General features: G+C 43.5%; 1 protein-coding gene across 1 annotated transcript in view; it reads left to right on the top strand.

Annotated features, from left to right (window-relative positions):
• Slc14a2 (solute carrier family 14 member 2) overlaps positions 1–18,811 on the top strand; it is a 445,690-nt gene that overhangs the window by 387,246 nt on the left and 39,633 nt on the right. The window contains exons 4-7 of the mRNA XM_074069897.1: positions 6,840–7,013; positions 11,678–11,858; positions 12,869–13,058; positions 17,323–17,451. Of these exons, the coding sequence (XP_073925998.1) occupies positions 6,840–7,013; positions 11,678–11,858; positions 12,869–13,058; positions 17,323–17,451 (674 nt within the window). The remainder of the gene's footprint in view (positions 1–6,839; positions 7,014–11,677; positions 11,859–12,868; positions 13,059–17,322; positions 17,452–18,811) is intronic.

The raw sequence follows: 18,811 nt of genomic DNA, 5'->3' as shown, positions 1-18,811 counted from the left end.
AAAGAAGGACAGGAATATAAAACAGGTCCTGTTAGAGGATGAGTATTAGTGGGAGAGGAAGGGTGAATGTGGACTTTATATACTTATATGAAAATAGAACAATGAGAGTCTTTACTCCCATTTCCTGCATGGAAAGTAGGAACCATTTCTCCCTTCCCCCCTCCATTTCTCCCTACTTTATCCTGTTATATTAAAATAAATCCTTGCTAAAACTTAATTTAAAAAAAAAAAAGAAAGTAGAACAATGAAACCTGTTGAAATCTTTTAAGAAGGGTAACGAGAAAGAATGATGGGGGGAGGGCGTGAACCTAACCAAGGCACCTTGTATATGTAGAAGTGTCACAATGAGACCCACTGTGCAACTAATATGTGCTAATAAAAAATATTAAAAAATAAAAAAGGACTACCCCCAGAGAAGAGAAGGCTTAGGATCAACCTCTGAAGTGTTCCTAGGTAGAAGACATGCAGAAATGCTGGACAAAACTAGAACCAGCAAGGGGAGCTGATATCAGCTCCATAGATACAAGGATCTCCAGTTATCATGGCTGTTCACAGCAAGAACAGTCAGTCTTGTGGGGCTGGGGGACCCCAGTCAACAGTAGACTTCCATCTGTTAGAGGTGTTAGAGAATGAGAGAGGGTAAAGAGCAACCTTTTGGGTCCTAAGGATGTAAAACTTCTTGGGAACTTTCCATACATCAATTTCAAGGTCTTGGGCAAAGTCACTCCATTCAACAAATACTTCAGAGAAACTGCTAATCACTTTTCCTTCTTCAGAAATGCTGCAACTTCGAAACTCAGTTAGTTAGGAGGTGACATAGATGAGACCGTTTTAGATCTCCCCCTCCCCCAGAGGACCAGGTCACCTGTATTCTTAAATCCATGAGGCTGTGGGAGGGAGAGAACTTTGACTCTGTAATAATTCACACCAACAGCTTGTGAAACCGCCTCCGCCAAGCACAGGCCCCTTTCCACCCAGGAGAGCAGAAGCCTGCTAGACGGGGCCCAGTCTCTCCCCTTTGACCATAGGCATGGTTTTGCATTTCGACTAAGAATGAGTAGTCTTTTTGGCGGGGAGCAGTACTGGAGTTTGAACTCAGGGCTTCACACTTGGTAGGCAGGTGCTGTACGACTTTCTTAAAATTATTTTTTTGGCTATGGTCTCACATTTTGCACAGAACTGGCCTCAGACCATGATCCTCCTATGAACAACCTCTTGTGTAGCTGGAATCACAGGTGTGAGCCATGCCTAGCTTATCGATTGGAATGTAGTCTTGCTAACTTTTTGTCTAGGCTGGCTTACCCAGATCATCCTGATCTCTACCTCCTGTGTAGGTAAGATTACAGACATAAGCCAATTTTCCTGCCCAGGAATGGATAGTTTTTTAGAGAAAAGAGTCAAAATTAGTACAACAGAGTAGGAGCCACATTTTCTAAATGTTGGGAAAAGAACTGGGGCCCCTGCCTTCATCTGTGATTGCTGATACCTTTCCCGTGTGCCACTACGGTCCATACTGGGATTTCCTAGCCCAAACCAGAAATTTTCTCAGGCATTGCTTTGACCTAGAGTGTACTTCTCTTATTTGCCTACTTAGCCAAGTCCTGACATGAATACTGGGTCCCTGAATCCCCAATCCTGAAAAGACTACTGGGTTTACCCTTTGCCATATACGTTCACCTCTGCACTGGGGGTCTGCTTAGTGCCTTCTCCCCACCATTCAAACTTGGCTCTTTGCAAACAAGGCCCAGGACTTTCAGCTATGTTCCTTCCAGGGGAGTCCTGGAGCATACAGTAGATACCAACAAGAGGGTTCTTACAAAAGAATGAAGGAGCCAGTCTGTTTGGGGAACATGGTTTTCTGGAGATATGTGAGACTGATCCAAAGAGGCTTTCTGTCTGTATTTCTGAAAGAAAGGAGAAGGCGTGGGCGGCCAAGGAAAAAGGGAGAGCGCCAGCCAGATCATTATGTGTTCTTGGAAGCAGGTTTAATGCACTGGCTCTGAGTGGAGCTGGGAATAGGCTTTGAGGCCCTCAGAAGGGATGTGGCTGGGGCAGGGAATCCATGTCCAATTCTAACAAGTGGTGACGCCTCATGAAAACTTTGGAAGTACATTCTATCTCAGACCAGTCAGCTTGTACTTGATTTGGTTGCTCTAGCCATCTTTCTCTTCAATTTGGGAGGATGAGAAGAGTTGGAAATGAAAATCATGGACTGCCTACTATGTGCCAAGAACTGAAGAGGGCAATGTGGAGGCCCATGCAGCACACCAGCCAGGGACTCTTTCCAAACATAGCGACCTTCTCTTTACAAGGCCATTTTTGCTGCACATCTCACCCGAGCCCTCAAGCCAAAATTCCCCATTGTAACAGAATAAACATTCCCATGGTAATGGAGTGCTGTGTTCCCAAAGGAGATGCAAGCAGGTCATTACTGCTAAGGCCGTGTGAGCTTGTGAAACAGAGTGCTGGGCTGAGGGACTGTACCCCAGCCTTGAAGGCCAAATCTCTACAGATCCCATCTGGGCCCCAACAAGAGGGTGGAAGTAAGGAGGGAGCCCTGGCTGGTGAACTCACAGTCTAATTTGACCCTGCATCAAGCTGCCAGTTCTTTGGGTCTCTTCTTCCTATAGACAGTACAACGAAGTGAGCATACTTTAGAAAGTTCAGAGAGAAACAATTCCTGTTTGCTTTTCTGGGACTTGATGTCTCTGTAAATGGGAATATCATCTGCACACAGAGTCAAGGGTTGAGAAGAAAGTAATTCCTTTGCATGATCATCCTTGCTTTTCTTCATTCCATAAACATTTATCCAGGAATTATTATGGGTCAGGCTTTCTGCTGGGTGGTACAAATACAGAAACTAACAAGGAGACGCCCCTGCCTCAAAGGGCTCATAACATATATACACAATCTTCATCAAAAGAAATATAAGATATTTGAAGTCTCGTGGTTAAGCAATAATTCCTAAATATACTCATCCTCAACACATATCTGCACTAGAGCACCATATGCTGTGAGATGAAGACGCATCTTACATTTATGATTGGCAGCATTTTCTTCTTTCTTGGTGATAATAAAATAATCATATATCTTACAGTTGATAGCATCTTAGATTCAATGAAATACATTTTTTTTAAAATTTGCACTTTATCATTTACCACTTTTCAGCTGGACTTTTCATGGACTTTACAGCCACTAAATTTAACCCAAGTTCTTTCCAGAATGTTACTAGTTCATCCAGATGCATGGTGTGACACAGATCACAGATCATCTATCTAGGTATCTCTGGCCCTTGCTTACTTTTCATATGGAATTTTTTACCAAGGGGCCAGGGATGCTGTATCACCTCTTGACCACCAGAGGGGGAGAGCACATTGGAGAGGTACAGGCTCCCAGACTCGATGTGATCTCTTCTAAACCTTTCTAGCAGGCCCCTCCCGGGCACTGTGCTCCACACCTCACTGAAACCCCACCTGCAGGGTCAGAATAGAGGGAGCAACGGCAGCGTCAGGGTGGGTTAGATTTGAATGTTGTTCACAGAGCTGTGTAAAAATTAGCTATGGCTTAATGAACTACTCCTCGGAGTAAGGGCCAGTGCTAGTCACTGCAAGAGCGCCACTGTCTTGCAAATACAGAGCCGGTGGGTGGCCCACACTCTTCTTAATCTGCCAGAGACTCCTGTGACCCACAGTGACTTGTAAAATTCTCCAAGGAAGTGTTCCCACTCTAGCAGTCACCTGTAGCCTTACTTACAATCCCCTCATTACTTCCTCTCTCCTGTCTTCCTTCTTTCTCCCTTCCTTCCTTCTTTCCTTCTTTTCTCCTTCCTTTCTTCCTTCTTTCCTTTCTTGCTCTTTTCCTCCCTCACTTCTTCCCTTCCTCCCTTTCTTCCTTCTTTCCTTCTCTCTTTCCTTCCTCTCTTTCTTCCCTCCTTTCTTCCTTCCACTTAAAATTTATTTATTGAATACCTACTATATGCCAGGCACTATGCTAGGAGCTAGGGATATAGCAGTAAACAGAACAGAGGAGGTCACTTTCCTTATAAATCTTGGGGAGGGGGGCATGGTTTATACAAATAAATACTCAAAACTGCTATAAGGAAAAATACTGGGTCCCATGAGAATACATGAAGTACAGGCATTGGAGGAAGGGTGAATCTGAGAAGACTTTTCTAACAAGTGGTAAGGTCAGCCAAGTAAAGAGGGAGGGAGAGGCCTTCCAAGCTGATGACCTTGCACTTGCAGAAGTCCTGAGGCAGAATACACTGAACACCTTCTAGGCACTGACTAGAGGTCAGTTCCAGGAGGTCAATGAGGAACCCAGAGCAGTGGGGCAAGAGAAGTTGGGTACAGGCTAAAGCATGTGGAAGTCGGTGACTCAGAGCTTTGCATGAGTGTTAAAGACATAATTTTTTCATTTGAAGCCACTGAAGGGTTTTAAGTAGAGAATCAACTTGTCCTGTAGAGCACGGCTTGGAGAATAAATCTAGGGAAAGGGGAGGTGTCCAAATGGGCATTCTTAGAGAAGGTACAAGAAGTAATGGTAGTTAGCTGGGGTCTGTGAACATGAAGGTATATTTTAGAAACAATTACTAGCTTCGGAGAGGGAAAAAGACGGTAGCATCACACCTGACTCCTGAGTTTTCTGAGGAGTAGCTTGGGAAGGGGGCTTCCCTTGAGGGAGGACAGGATTTGAATAGGCAACGACTTCTAGTAGTGCAAGTGCAAAGTAAACAAAGGGATTTATTGATCTGTGCTCAAAACTGAATATTAGATTTGGAATAGAAGCATGTAGATGGAATAGAAAGCCATGGTGACAGCTGACATCACCTGGGTAAGAGTATCCATGAAAAAAGACAGTACAGAACAGAGCTCTGCAGGATTATTTTATGTGCAGAAGGCAGAGCCAACCAAGAAGAGGTGAGGAAGCAACCAGAGAGAAGGCCAGCTATAAAAGCTAACCAGTGTGTCAAGGAGGATGGTCAAGTCTTGGAATACCATTGAGCCATCTAGTAATATGAGGATTGAAGACTATTTGGATTTTCCAAGATAGATGTCTTTTAGACTTTAGCAAAGGCAGTGGTAGCAGAAACTAGAATGAGGTGGGCTAAGGAGAAAAAAGGGAATGACAAGTGCTCCTTTGAAGATGGAAATCAGAAACATAAAGTGAAATCAGTCTATTCCATTTATGAAATTGTTTTCTAACCATGCTCAGTTGCTTGATGAAAGCATAGAAAAATTGGGCTTATCTTAGCTGATATAAAACCACAAAAGTATGAGAGAGGAAGAAAGGAAAAAGGGAGTTGAAAGAAGTAAAATGATGGACCATGAAACCAAAGTTGGCCATGGAGACAAAGGACAAAAGGTGGAGCCAACCAGTCAGAAAACTCCAGAAGTTTAAAGGGCTGGATCAGAGGGAGCACTTGGGCAGATGAGTTGAAAGTACACAGGAGGTAGGGGCCGGAAGAGAGATCTGACTTTCGAGATTTTATAGGATGTGTGATATCAAGTCCATGATGTGGCTGTGGATAATGGTAGCTGTAAAAAATGAGGTGGAAAGAGTCAGTAGAGAAGAGGAGAACAAGGAGCTGAGAAGCCAGAGAAGAAGACAATGAGCTTTTTGCCTAGACATCAAAGTTGCTTAGAATTATTGGAGTGAGATGAAGAAGCTTTAGGAGCACCGAAAGTCTTCGCTGAATGAAACAAGGACTAAAAAGTCAGTAATAGCAGGAAGCAGCTGGAAAGAAGGAATGGTCAGATAGTATGTACCTCAGAGAAGAGTGTTTCTGCATACGTGAGGTGTCTGGAAGCAACAGTGGAGAGGAAGAATTACTCTTCTTGGGAAGAGGAGAGGAAATAGCCCAGGGAAATGGTACTAATGCAGAGGTACCCAGGGTCTTCATCTCCTTTGGAAGAGAACTCTGTGGTCCTTGAACAGTATCTGTGATGGTCAGTGTAAGGAACGGAAGCACTCACATTAGGGATCTATAATCCCTGTCTTAAGAAAGCCTCCTGCAACGCAGAGCAGGCAGCTCAGAGCAAGGGGGAAAATTCTAGATCACAGTAAGAGAAGACTGTGTACAAGTTCAAACCACCTACCCAACACACAGTAAATAGATAAAGACATAACTGAGCTGGAGGAGGGCAGAGAAGTTATGACTAGAATAACCGAATGGAAAGAAGAAGAGTACAGCTTTTCCAGTAGACAAGACAGCAGGATGAAACAAGAAATGCAATCTTGATCAGAGGACATTCCAAAAGCAAGTCATGGCACAGGCTCTGGCCTTAGTAGGGAAAGGAAAAAGAGCCCCACCTGAGAGGAAAGGAACCTCCACCCTGTGTGCACACAGCTCTCAGTAGAACATGCCAAGGTTTTGTGTAACTCCTGGAGAGGGACAGGGGCTAAGAAGGGTCCAAGGAAGAGAAGGGGGATTAGAGTTCAAGTTTTCATAGAAACTTAGAAAATCGGTTCTTTTAGATCCTCAGTCAGTACTGGATCTATATATACATACTGAAGAGGAAGTATATGTAGAACTAACAGGCAAAAAATATTTCAGTGATGTGAAAAAGAAAGAGACTTTTAACTAGGTGTTCAGGGAAATCTTGACAGTGAAAAATTGGATTTTGGTTTTTTTTTTTGGACACAGGGAATTTTGAAAAGCAAAATGGGTGGAGGAATGACGTCCAGCCACTCTGGCAGCACCAGCTACCAGGAGCAGTAGACCCCATGTATGTCACTGGCGACCCCCAACCTGGGTCAGACCCCACGCCTCCTGAGGTGTTGGTCTAGCCTCATCCTCACTCACCAGTTTTTCCCTTTCCCTCTCTGTTGCATGACAGATGAGCAAACACTCCCTGAGAGAGATGTCTGACAGCCACTGCAGCCCTCTCCTGCCAGAGCCTTATTCCAGCCGATACAAATTCTACAAATTAGAGCCTAGCAACTCTACCTGGCCCTCAAGCTCCCAGGATGCACATCCAGCCCTGCCCCTGCTGGAAATGCCTGAGGAAAAGGTAAGCAATGTCCCCTCCAGTATATTTCCCAGGAGGGGAAGCAAGGGGCAGGGAAGTGAAAGATGCTGCTTTCCTGGTTTCCCAAAGGACTCTGTATCTGCCAAGGAAAGAGCACTGCCCAGGGAGATTCTTCCCCTAATTAATACATGGTCAAATCCATACTCAGTCCCCCTGGCCTTAGACAAGAAAATGTGGCTCTGTGTGAGATACGGTTTTAAGGACACTCGTGTACCAGGCTTCCAAACAGTTTCCACAGTCTTTGCCCTTAGCCTTGCTGCCCTGATTGACTCTATGGGCTCCAAGCAGAAGGCCTTCGTTAGAATATATGCCATTGACGCTCTCTGAACACAGGAATACAGAGGTGGACGGATACATAATTCACATCTACATTGGTCAGACTTTTTGTCACTGTGGCACATACTCAGAGAAACAGTTTAAAGTAGGAAAGATTTATTTTGGCTCATGGTTTCAGAGGCTTCACTCCATGGTCAGTTAGCTCCATTGCTGTGAGGTTGAAACAGCATTGTAGAAAGGCAAGGCAGAGGACAGCTGCTCCAGGAAGCAGAAAGAGAAGGGACCAGCATCCCAATGCCCTTCAAGGACATGCCCCAGTACCCTACTTCCTCCGAGTAGGCTCCACCTCCTAGTTTCTAGCACCTCCCAGTACCACCGTCACATTGTGAGTTCATCAATGGAATAATCCATCGACCAAATCAGAGTTCTCATGATCCAGTCACAGCTGGCCACCAAGCCTTTGAGGATTTGGGGGCGGAGGGGGGGGGGGCGGGCATTTCAGATTCAAACCATAAAACATAACATAAAATTTACCCTTTTAAAGTATACTTTTAGTGGTTTTAAGTATACTTATAGAGTTGTACAAACATCACCACATCTAATTCCAGAATGCTTACCTTACAATGCCTCAAACAGAAACCCTATGTCCATCGAAAATCATTCCCTCTTCATCTCCCCCCAGACACTGGCAATCACCAATCTACTTTCTGTTCCTGAGAATTTGCCTGCTCTGGATATTTCACATAAATTGAATCATATAATATGTGACTGCTTCTGTCATATAGCATGTTTTCAGATTCATCTATGTTGAAGCATGAATCAGTACTTCATTCCCTTTTATGACTAAATAATATAAGCTTGTTTATCCGTTCATCAGTTGATGGAGATTTAAGTTGCTTCCATTTTGGGGCTTTTATAAATACTGCCATTATGAATGTCCATGTACCGGCTCCTGTGTGAACACATGTTCTTATTTGTCTTGAATATAAGCCTAAGAGTGGAACTTCTAAACCATATGATAACTGTGTTTTTAACATTTTGAGGAACTGCTAGACTTTTTTCCAAGTAGTTGCATCATTGTAGTTCTCACCAGTAACATATGAGGTTCCAATTTCTCTACATCTTCACCAAAATTTATTACTCAATCCATCTTATTGTAGCCTAGGTGAGTATGAAATTGCATCTCATGGTTTTGATTGGCATTTCCCTAGTGGCAAGCTATGTTGCACATCTTTTCAAGGGCTTTTTGGCCACTTGTTTATCTTTGAATAAATGCCTTTGTTCAAATCCTTTGCTCACTTTTTTAAATGGGTCATTTGCTTTTTATTTTTGAGTTCTAATAGTTCTGTAAATATCCTGGTTACTAGACCCTTACCAAATATGTGGTTGAAAATAATTTCTCCTACTCTATAGGTTCTGTTTTCATTTCTTGATAGTATCCTTTGAAACCAAGTTTTAAAATTCTGATAAACTCCAATTCATCTTTCTTTTCTTTGATTAGTTAAGCTTTTGATGTCAAACCTTAAGAAACCATCTTCTACAAGGTCATGAAGATTTGTACCCATGTTTTTACCTAAGAGTTTAAGTTTTTATTCATTTTGAGTTAATTTTTGTATATGGTACTAGGTAGAGGTCGAGCTTTGATGTTTTCAGTATGGATATCTAAGACTGGTGTCTCAAATGCTAGAGCACTTGCTTAGCAAGCTCACAGCCTTGAGTTCCATCCTCAGTACTGAAAAAAAAAGACTAAATATAGATACCCAGTTGTTCTAGCACCATTTGTTGAGTAGATTATTCTTTCTCCATTGAGTTGTTTTGGCACCCTTAATAAAAATCAATAGAACATAGATACATAGGGTTATTTCTGGACTCTCAATTCCATTTCAGAGTTATATGTTTATCTTTATGTCACTATCACACCATCATGATTACTGTAGCTTGTGGTAAGTTTCAAAATTAAGAAATGTGAGTCTTTCAACTTTGTTGTTCTTTTTCAGAGTTGTTTTGTCTATGCTGGAACTCTTGAACATGAGTTTTACGATCATATTTTCCATTTCTGCAAGAAAAAAAAGATGCCTTATAATTTTTATTGTAACTTATTAAACTGGTAGACCAGTTTGGGAAATATTGTCATTTTAACCAGATTAAATCATTTCAATCCATAAACATGGGCTATCTTTCCATTTATTTAGGTCTTTTTTTTTTTTTTGGCAGTACTGGGGGCTGTTGAACCCAAGGCCTAAGCTTGCTTGGCAGGTGCTCTACTACTTGAGTTACACTCCCCAGCCCTTTTCAGTTATTTTTGAGATAGGGTCTCACTTTACACTCAAGCCAGCCTGAACTACAATCCTCCTATTTTATGCTTCCCTGTGTAGTTGTAATGACAGGCATGGGCCACCACACTCACCTTTTTATTAGTTGAGATGTAGTCCACAAACTTTTTGCCTGGGCTGGTCTTATACTTCAGTCTTCCTTGTCTCTGCCTCCCAAGAAGCTGGGATTACAGGCGTGAGCCAAGTGCCCAGCCTATTTAACTTCTTTCAATGGTATTTTGTTGTTTTCAGTGTATGAGACTCGCACATCTTTAATTTACCCTCAAATATTCTTGTTGATGCTATCACAAATTTGTTTGCTTAGTTTTATTTTAGATTGTTCATTTGCCAGTACATAAAAATAAAATTGATTTTGTATATTGATCTGTCCTATAACCTTGCTAAACTTATTCATACCTCAGTTCTATTTCAAAGTCATACATTTATCTGTATGGCAGTATCACACCATCATGATTAGCACAGCTTTTTGGTAAGTTTTGAAATGAAGAAATCTGAGTCCTCCAACTTTGTTGTTCTTTTTCAAAACTGTTTTGTCTATGCTGGGGCTCTTGAATTTCCACATGAGTTTTTACAGTTTTGTTTTGGGGAGGATTGTTTTTGCTTGTGTGTGTGTTAGTTTTTGCAGATTTGTTAAGAGTTTTCAGCTAGAGCGCTGGGACATAGCACAAGTGGTAGAGCACAAAGTGTAAGGCTCTGGGTTCAATCCCCTGTACCACAAAAGAAAATTTTAATATAAAAGGACATGCCACCTGAAAACAGGGATGCAAACTGAGTTTAACTTTTTTCTTTACAATCTAGGTCACTTTTGTTCCTTTTCATTGCCTAATTTCTTGGGCTAGAATACCTAGTACAATGTTGAATAGAAATGGCACAAGCAGACATCCTTGCCTTGTTCCTACTCTTAGAAGTGACAGTGTTCAGTTTTTTATCATTGAGGGTGATATAACTGTGGGATTTTAGTAGATACCTTTATCAAGTTGAGGAATTTGCCTTCTATTTTTAGTGTATTGAGCGCTAGTCATGTTTCAAGTGCTTAATAGCTGCATGTCCTATTGGCTACCATCTTGGACAGCATAGCTTTAGAGCATAAGCTCTGACCAACGTGTCCACATATAAAATTGAGGGGAGTATGAACTTGGAAGAGGAAAATAATTCTTTATTTTCACTGACTTCCAATGGACTTTAGTATTTACTTCCATTACAAATGTAAGCAGTGAGCCACAGTCACATTAGGACTACCTGTCACAGAGTGGGTTCTTCAGGAATCTGACTTTGACATGAAAGTTTGCAAGGAAGGCACTTACTGTAGTGTGCCTTTGGGATCAACACTTAGAGAGAAAGAAAGGCAGCAGGATTCAGAAGAAGAAATTGACTTGCAATACAATCACAATATAGATCCTGTGATGATTTATGGAGCAAGGGTTACCTTACAGAATTGCTCTGAGTTGAAGTGAGGAGATTTCATATATTTTCTCATCACTAATTTTTTATTTTAATAGGCACTGGATCTAATGCACATATATAGACCACAATTTTTATGTACCATGAAAATTGCGTTTCAGTATAATCGGTTTTCTTCTGGTTTTTTTTTTTTTTTGGTATATTTTCAAACATTATTCTAGAATAAAGTCCACTGGTTTCACTAAGCTGCCAAAATGAATCCATGCCACAGACTGTTAAGAATCCCTGTTATGAAGAACATGTAGTAGTCCTGGGAACTAGGCGTGCAAGAGATACTCTGGACAGCTTCACACCATGGACATGAGTCTCATCCTTTGACTCATGATTCTTGATCGCTAGAAAAAAAAAAAAAAAAAGCCTGACAACCTCTTCTATCACTAATGCCCCTGCTCTCAAAAACATATATTACTTGAAGCCAGGCAGGGGGTGTGACACGCCTGCAACCCCAGCGCTTGGGAGGCTGAGGCAGTAGCATTGAGAGTTTCAAAACAGCTGGGTCTACACAGCAAGACCTTGTCTCAGGAAAAAAAAAAAAAGGTATAGTATCTGATATCTTCTCATGGCTTTTCCTGAAAGGATCTCCTATCATCTGATGCAAACAGCCATATTGTGAAAATTGAAAAGTCCAATGAAAGGAGTAAAAGGAGAGAGAGCGAGGTGCCCCGCAGGTCCTCTGCCGGACAGAGAAGTTTCAGCCTCTTCCAAGCAGTGGGCTATCTCACAGGCGAGATGAAGGAGTGCAAGAACTGGCTGAAAGGTGAGCAAGTACCCAGGAAAAGAGCAGAGGGCCGGGCCAGGGACAGCCCTCCCTCCAGCTTGGACAAGAAAGCTTCTCCCTCACTTCCCCAGGACAAGGCTATGTGCAGGACATACCCTAGAGGGAGCTCCAGCCCTCAGTTGACTCCAGATGGACGTAACATACCCTGCTAGCCCAGAATACTCACCATTTCAGAATTAAATGCATGTTAGTCCTTGTGAATTATTCATTCCTTTGTGGAATTGATATAAGACAACCATATTAACCACTTCCCAAACAAGCTGAATGAATGGTCACTTGTCCCACAGCTATTTATTATGTGCCTACCATGTGCCAAGAAAATATTGGTATCACCCTCCCCAAGGCTCCAGGGTTCTTTTCTTTTCACTTCTTTCTGAACTAAAAGCTGGAACAAACACCACACCCTCCCCATCAACCTTCACATGCCCCCACCAGCATGGGTTGTCCTGGAAACCAAACCAGAAAAGGAGGCAGAATGTCCGTTCCTCTTCTACACCTGGCTTCCTCTGGGCCCCAATTCAATAATGATTTTCACAGCTGGGCTAAAACAATTTCTTTTGCAGCTTCCTTTCTTCAGGCTACTTTCTTTGCTGCTCAGATACCTGCCCACACTGAGTCATACAGCACTACACAAAAAAAGACTTTCCTTCCCTCCCCCATCCCTTCTCTTGGACCAGTAAATTTCCTGTGGAATGCTCCTGGGGCTTCCTTGCCAGCCAAGCCAATGGCTGGAACCGCATTAAATTGGTCTCACCACGGTGCCTTAGTCTATATGGCAAAAACTACCACCCACTGTAGACGGTTGCTGGGCTACTCAGAGACTTGAGCTGGATGCCATTCGCCACCCCCTCCCCCTCTACTTCCCCACCCAGGCCAGGCTGAATAAGTCCTGCCTGGAGCATCCCTGTGAACTTTGGTTGCTATGCCAACCAATGGTCCAGTGGGGTAACACAGGCAAGACCCTGTAGATGGCTGTCTGTCTCTTGCAGATAAATCCCTGGCTCTCCAGTTCCTAGACTGGGTCCTGAGGGGGACAGCTCAGGTGATGTTCGTCAACAACCCCCTCAGCGGGCTCATCATCTTCATAGGACTTCTGATCCAGAATCCCTGGTGGACGATTGCCGGGGCTCTGGGGACAGTGGTCTCAACTTTAACCGCTCTCATCTTAAGCCAGGACAGGTGAGTCCATCTCTACATGCCTCTTGGGGAGATGTGTATGGCAGGTAGGTTGTGTTTACTTAAGCAGTCAACCAACCAAAGTCTTCTGAGTGTCAGCCTTGAGTAAGCCACTGCAGATCCCTACAAAATTAAATTGCTCCAGCTCACAGCAATGACAGCATCAGGCTTCATTTGGCTGTGGAGCAGAGGAACACTTAAGCTGTTCTTCTCTCGTGGAGCTTACAATCTAGTTTCAGGAGATAAGATGAACAGAAAATAAATGTCTCAGAATAATACAAGCAGTATGTAAGAGAGAGTTCAGAGAAGACAGACATCTGAGTGTTGGGGATATGAGAGAGAGAGACTTTCAGGTAGACATATTGGGTCGGGGGGATTGGAGAGGAGAGGAGAGGAGAGGAGAGAAGAGGAGAGAGCAATGGGGGAGGTGGCAAATAGAAGTAACTGGAAGCATAAGACATTCCTGGGGGAGAATCCAGCTCTGTTGGAGCCCAGGCACTGGCAGATGCAGAATCAAGTAGCAAGTGGAACTTGACTGTTTAGACATTGCTCTATGTTATTCCAACAGCTCCTAAACTTTCCTGATCACTTGGAGTGATTATGAAGAAATGCAGTTTCAGACCTATCTCCTATCCCATCCTTCCATAGATAATTACATACTTCCATTCAATGGTTGTCGGACAATGATTTTTGACATGATCTTCCAGGAGATGCTCAAAGAAGTTTGAAGAATAAATTCTGGATTATCTCCTACCTTAACGTTTTTCAATTTGGAGATTGCAGATCATGAGTTCATTGTCAACAGCATTTTAAAATCTTAAGACAATAGAATCAAATAAAACTGATTAGAGTAATCTATGTCTAGCAAAGGTAAATGTTATTTTGTGAAATTTTTGTTTGATTTATATTGGGGTATGATGAGAGAAAACTGGGTTATAAGATAAAATGTATTCCTGACAGCAGATTTCTCAAAAAATATTTAGTCATCATTCCTAGTTGCATGTTTCTTAGCATTGCTTGCCAAGGCAGACAGGGAAGGCAGCAGAGTGCACATTTTGCAACTGAGGATGAGAAGACTGACAGGAGAAAGGTACTCACTAAGGTGCCACAGTAAGTGGGTGGCAAGACATTTGATGTGGACTCTCCAGGCTAGAGGTCATTGCACCTGCATGGACAGTGTGGCAGGAGGCCTTGGGATGAGCCCAGGGCAGTGGCAGTAGCCAGAGTGGGTTGAGCTGCAACAGTATCACACTGTCTTCAGGCGCATTCCACAGAGGCAAATGTGTGGTTGGCTTGTCTCTGTGAGAGGCTGCTCACATACCTCTAAGGGCAGCCATAGGAAACCACTCCAATTCTAGCAAGCAAGGAGGCCACTCAAGGGCGGATTGGTGAGAGGCTACCTTCTTTGGAGCACAGGTCTGGTAGGTGAGATTAAAATGTGTTCCTGCCAGGATTTTTTGTTGGCTTCAACCAGCAAGCCACTTATTCTTCATTCTCACCACACATCGCATGCACAGATGGCCATGGTGCCCACGATGACCATGGGTAGAACTGGCCCTCACAGGATTAACTCCCGTCTTCCTGCTTCACCAACATTTGCTAAAACTTACCCAGGGTGAATTCTATCTAACCTGCTGCCTTCCTCCCTACGTGACCTTAAGCAAACATTTCCCATCTATAAAACCTATGGTTTACCTTCGATAAATCCAAGTCCTTTCTTGCTCTGACAGCCTGATTCTCAGATTTTTCTCTTAACAATAATCACTTCACCAGCCAGGCCCACTTAATCCACTCAGACACCCTTATTAAGAATTAAGACAAACACAAATCAGATAAAAACCCAAACCCTCGGCGTGGCTTCCAAAGCCTTTCATGGGCCCCCATTACAGGTCGTTGCTCAGCATCACACTTGTCCCCAGTTAAGCACTCTTGCTTCCATGGTTCCTGACATGTGTTATACCTCTGCCAATCTAATTCTACCATTCCTTCAAAGAGCCACCCCTGCCCACCCCCAGAGTACTCTGAACTCTTCTTTCTCTCTAAACAACCATAGTACACACCCAGTACTATATTGTTCTTTGATTTTTTTTTCCTGAGTCTTCTCTCCTTGGCATGTTCAGGACAGAAAGTCCATTTCCAATCCCATTTCAAAACCAACTTAACTTTAAGGTTGAATGTGTGGAAGTAAGTCCAATTCCTGGAATTGCATTTGTATTTCACAAAGCTACTCCCCGTCTATCACCATTTTTAATTGGGAGAAACATTCATTTTAGCTCATAACACTGTATTTTGCTAAATTTCAAAGTGTTCAATACTCCACAGCAGTAAGAAATATTCAAGCTTCCTTGCTGACAAGTGGACACCATTGTTCTTCACCACAGGCTCAAAACCCTAAGCACCTACACAACATGGAGATGCAATCCTTCCAAGGATGGCATCACTGCCCACTGTCACCACCCCACTACGCCTTGACCACCCTACTGCCTCCACCCCACTGCTCCCAATAACCCAAGGCTGTGTACTTCATAAACAGTAACTCAAGGTCAACACACTGATGCCACCATGTCTTGATGGAACGTGGCCCGGATGAAGATCTTTTAGCATTGGGGTTTAACCCAATTTTATATTTTTGATGATCCGGGCAAGGATATAAGGCAATGGGTTTCCTTTCGATAACCAAACCCAGAAGCCTCAGAGTTTTGGTTAAAATAAGAGTTCTGAAAGAACAGAAAAAGAGTTCTATCTCAGAGCATACAGCTGTTAAGGCAGACCTTACTTACATGTCCCCTAATGTTATCTCCTGTGGGAATCTTTCATCTTGGTTCCTTGCTACCCTGCCACCCCCCAGACGCTGGGGCTATAAGATTTCCATGAACAAAACTGGAGCCAACACCTCTCCTCAGTTCACCTAAAGCAGCAAAAAGGGACTAAATTCTAACCTTGAACACACAGAAATGTGGAGAAAATGCAAAAACCTGAAAGTAAAGATTTTCCCAAAACACAGTTTGTGCTCCTGGGATAGCCAAGTTGTCTTTCCTGACCCTCATTGCTTCCCAGACCCTGGAGAAGAGTGTCCTGCCCCTAACGTCATGGCCTCAGGAGCAGCTATAATGCTAGCTGGACCTGCACCGGTATAAATGTGTGTATCCCAACTCTCCTTGCCAGAAATTGTCCAGTTACTTTCTCCTGTGAAAGACCCTTTCTCTTCCATGTCCAAGTCACAGCCTTTGCTAGGGCAGGAGCCCTCCACCAGCCAGAGTTCCCTTCCTCCATCTCAGGGAGCTCTAAGCTTCCAGAAACCTTTGCCATATAAGAGCAGCCAGTATGTGATAAGGCTTAGTGTATACACACATTCATTCAGCAAACACTGGTCAAGCATCTGTGCACCAGATACTGCTGATATTGGGGCACAGGAGGTACAGCAGTGAACACAGTTAAGCTCTGACCTCATGGGACAGACCATAGTACCTAAAGCTCATTCTCTGGAAGGTACCTTGCAGTGGGATTTTCCCTGTCTGATCCCCCCTACCCTCTCCCAAGGTCAAGATCAAGTGTGCGTCAGGATCAGGGAAGGAGGTCTAGTGCACGTGATTTCTCCTATGAAACAGAAAGAGTCATAGATCCAAGCTCGGTTCTACACATCTCACCTCCCAATAACTGAGAAGTGGGCACAGGGCACATGGGCATCCTAAGGTGAGTTATGTCACCCACTCAGTGCAGGTCACAGAGAGGGAAAGCACCCAAACTTCAGCCAAAGAGAACGTCATGTGCTGCCATGTGAAAACACTCCCTCCCGCTCAGCACAGCAGCTCCTCAACCACATGGCACAGGGCGGCAGTTAGACCTCAGTACTCCCCACTCCACTTCCCAATTTAACAGTAAAAAAATTGTTGTCTCTTCATTTCCTCCCTCTCCTCTCCTTACCTTGCACACAAACACACACACACACACACCCTGCGTCACATCTCAAACTTCTATTAGATTTTCCTTTATCCTTAGTAGCCTGAGATGATCCTGAAAAGCAAAGGCGAGCTTAGCCACAGATAAAACAGAAGTGTATAATTTTACTTCTAGATCAGAGAGAGAGAGGGAGAAAGAATCAAGAAAGTAGCTGATGGCTCTGTGATTGCCCAATATTCATTGTGTGGACTGACTTTTTGTATTATTTTTAAATGAATTGTCTATTCTTAGCAGATCCTGGAGTTCCAGGAGGAAAGGCCTAAGGGGCACCCCCAAGTCCAACACAAAGTAACCGTTTCACCCCCAGGTCAGCCATCGCCTCTGGACTCCATGGCTACAACGGGCTGCTGGTGGGGCTGCTGGTGGCTGTGTTCTCTGAGAAGGTAGACTACTACTGGTGGCTTCTGTTTCCTGTGATCTTCACAACCATGGCCTGGTAAGGCGCTTCCTTCTTTCTGCTCACAGATCCGACAGGGCCTGGAGATGCTTGACTTTTTCACTGGACAGGGACTTAATGTGCACTGCTGTGGGGCCCAGGGTCTTCATCAACAGGCTGCTTTACCTAGCAAGATACTGTGAAGGCCAGGAGTTCCGGAGCAGGACAAAGAGATCGTGTGGGGATACAGAGTAACAGAAACCCTTCGAAACAGCGTTAAGACCACGTGTTCTCAACAATGGAATTGGACTATGAGCACATGATAAAAGCGAGAGCACACAAGGGAGGGGTGAGGATAGGTAAGACACCTAAAAAACTAGCTAGCATTTGTTGCCCTTAACGCAGAGAAACTAAAGCAGATACCTTAAAGCAACTGAGGCCAATAGGAAAAGGGGAACAGGTACTAGAGAAAAGGTTAGATCAAAAAGAATTAACCTAGAAGGTAACACCCACGCACAGGAAATCAATGTGAGTCAATGCCCTGTATAGCTATCCTTATCTCAACCAGCAAAAACCCTTGTTCCTTCCTATTATTGCTTATACTCTCTCTACAACAAAATTAGAAATAAGGGCAAAATAGTTTCTGCTGGGTATTGAGGGGGTGGGAGGGAGAGGGAGGGGGTGGAGTGGGTGGTAAGGGAGGGGGTGGGGGCAGGGGGGAGAAATGACTCAAGCCTTGTATGCACATATGAATAATAAAATAAATAATATATATATTTTCAAAGTTAAAAAAAAAAAAAAGACCACGTGTTCTTATTGTGTAGGTATCTATCTTCCTTGAGTGATAGGCTTAGTAAGGGCTAACATTTACTGAGTAGTTCCTAAATCCCAGGCGTAGTGCTAAGCAAAGTAAGGTTATGTTTGTCCCCAACTTATAGAAGTGATGAGCATGGCATGCAGAGCCTAGGCAACTGGCCCCAGGTCAAACTGTACCAGATTTTGGTACAGGCTTTCTGAATCCAAAGTCTGCACTACTAAATTCTGGGTTGTAAGAATCATCTATTATGGGCCTAACCAAGACTTAAAAGCTGAAAACTCACTTGTGATAGTATCAGAAGGCTTTCTTAGAACAGAAGTTCATGTGCAAAGTATAGAGTCTCTGAACTAAAACTATCAGTTGAGATACTGCTCAAGAGGGAAGGAGGTTAGGAACAAATATTTCTGGATGGCAGTCTGTGATGAGCCACTCATACACGGTCCTTAGTCCATTTGAATTTTTAGCAGGTCAGTAGAGTGTCCAAGCGTCTCAGTAGTGTCCCTGCTGTCATGTGAATGCTCGTCCCCAACCCCTGACTTCACATGTATATACAGCCCTGTTCTCATCTCCTCCCAGACATGCTGATTTATTCCTGTCCTCAGC

This window comes from Castor canadensis, chromosome 4 (assembly GCF_047511655.1).
Source record: "Castor canadensis chromosome 4, mCasCan1.hap1v2, whole genome shotgun sequence".
In the NCBI taxonomy this organism is placed as follows: domain Eukaryota; kingdom Metazoa; phylum Chordata; class Mammalia; order Rodentia; family Castoridae; genus Castor; species Castor canadensis.
This window is presented reverse-complemented; position numbering and strand designations above follow the sequence as displayed.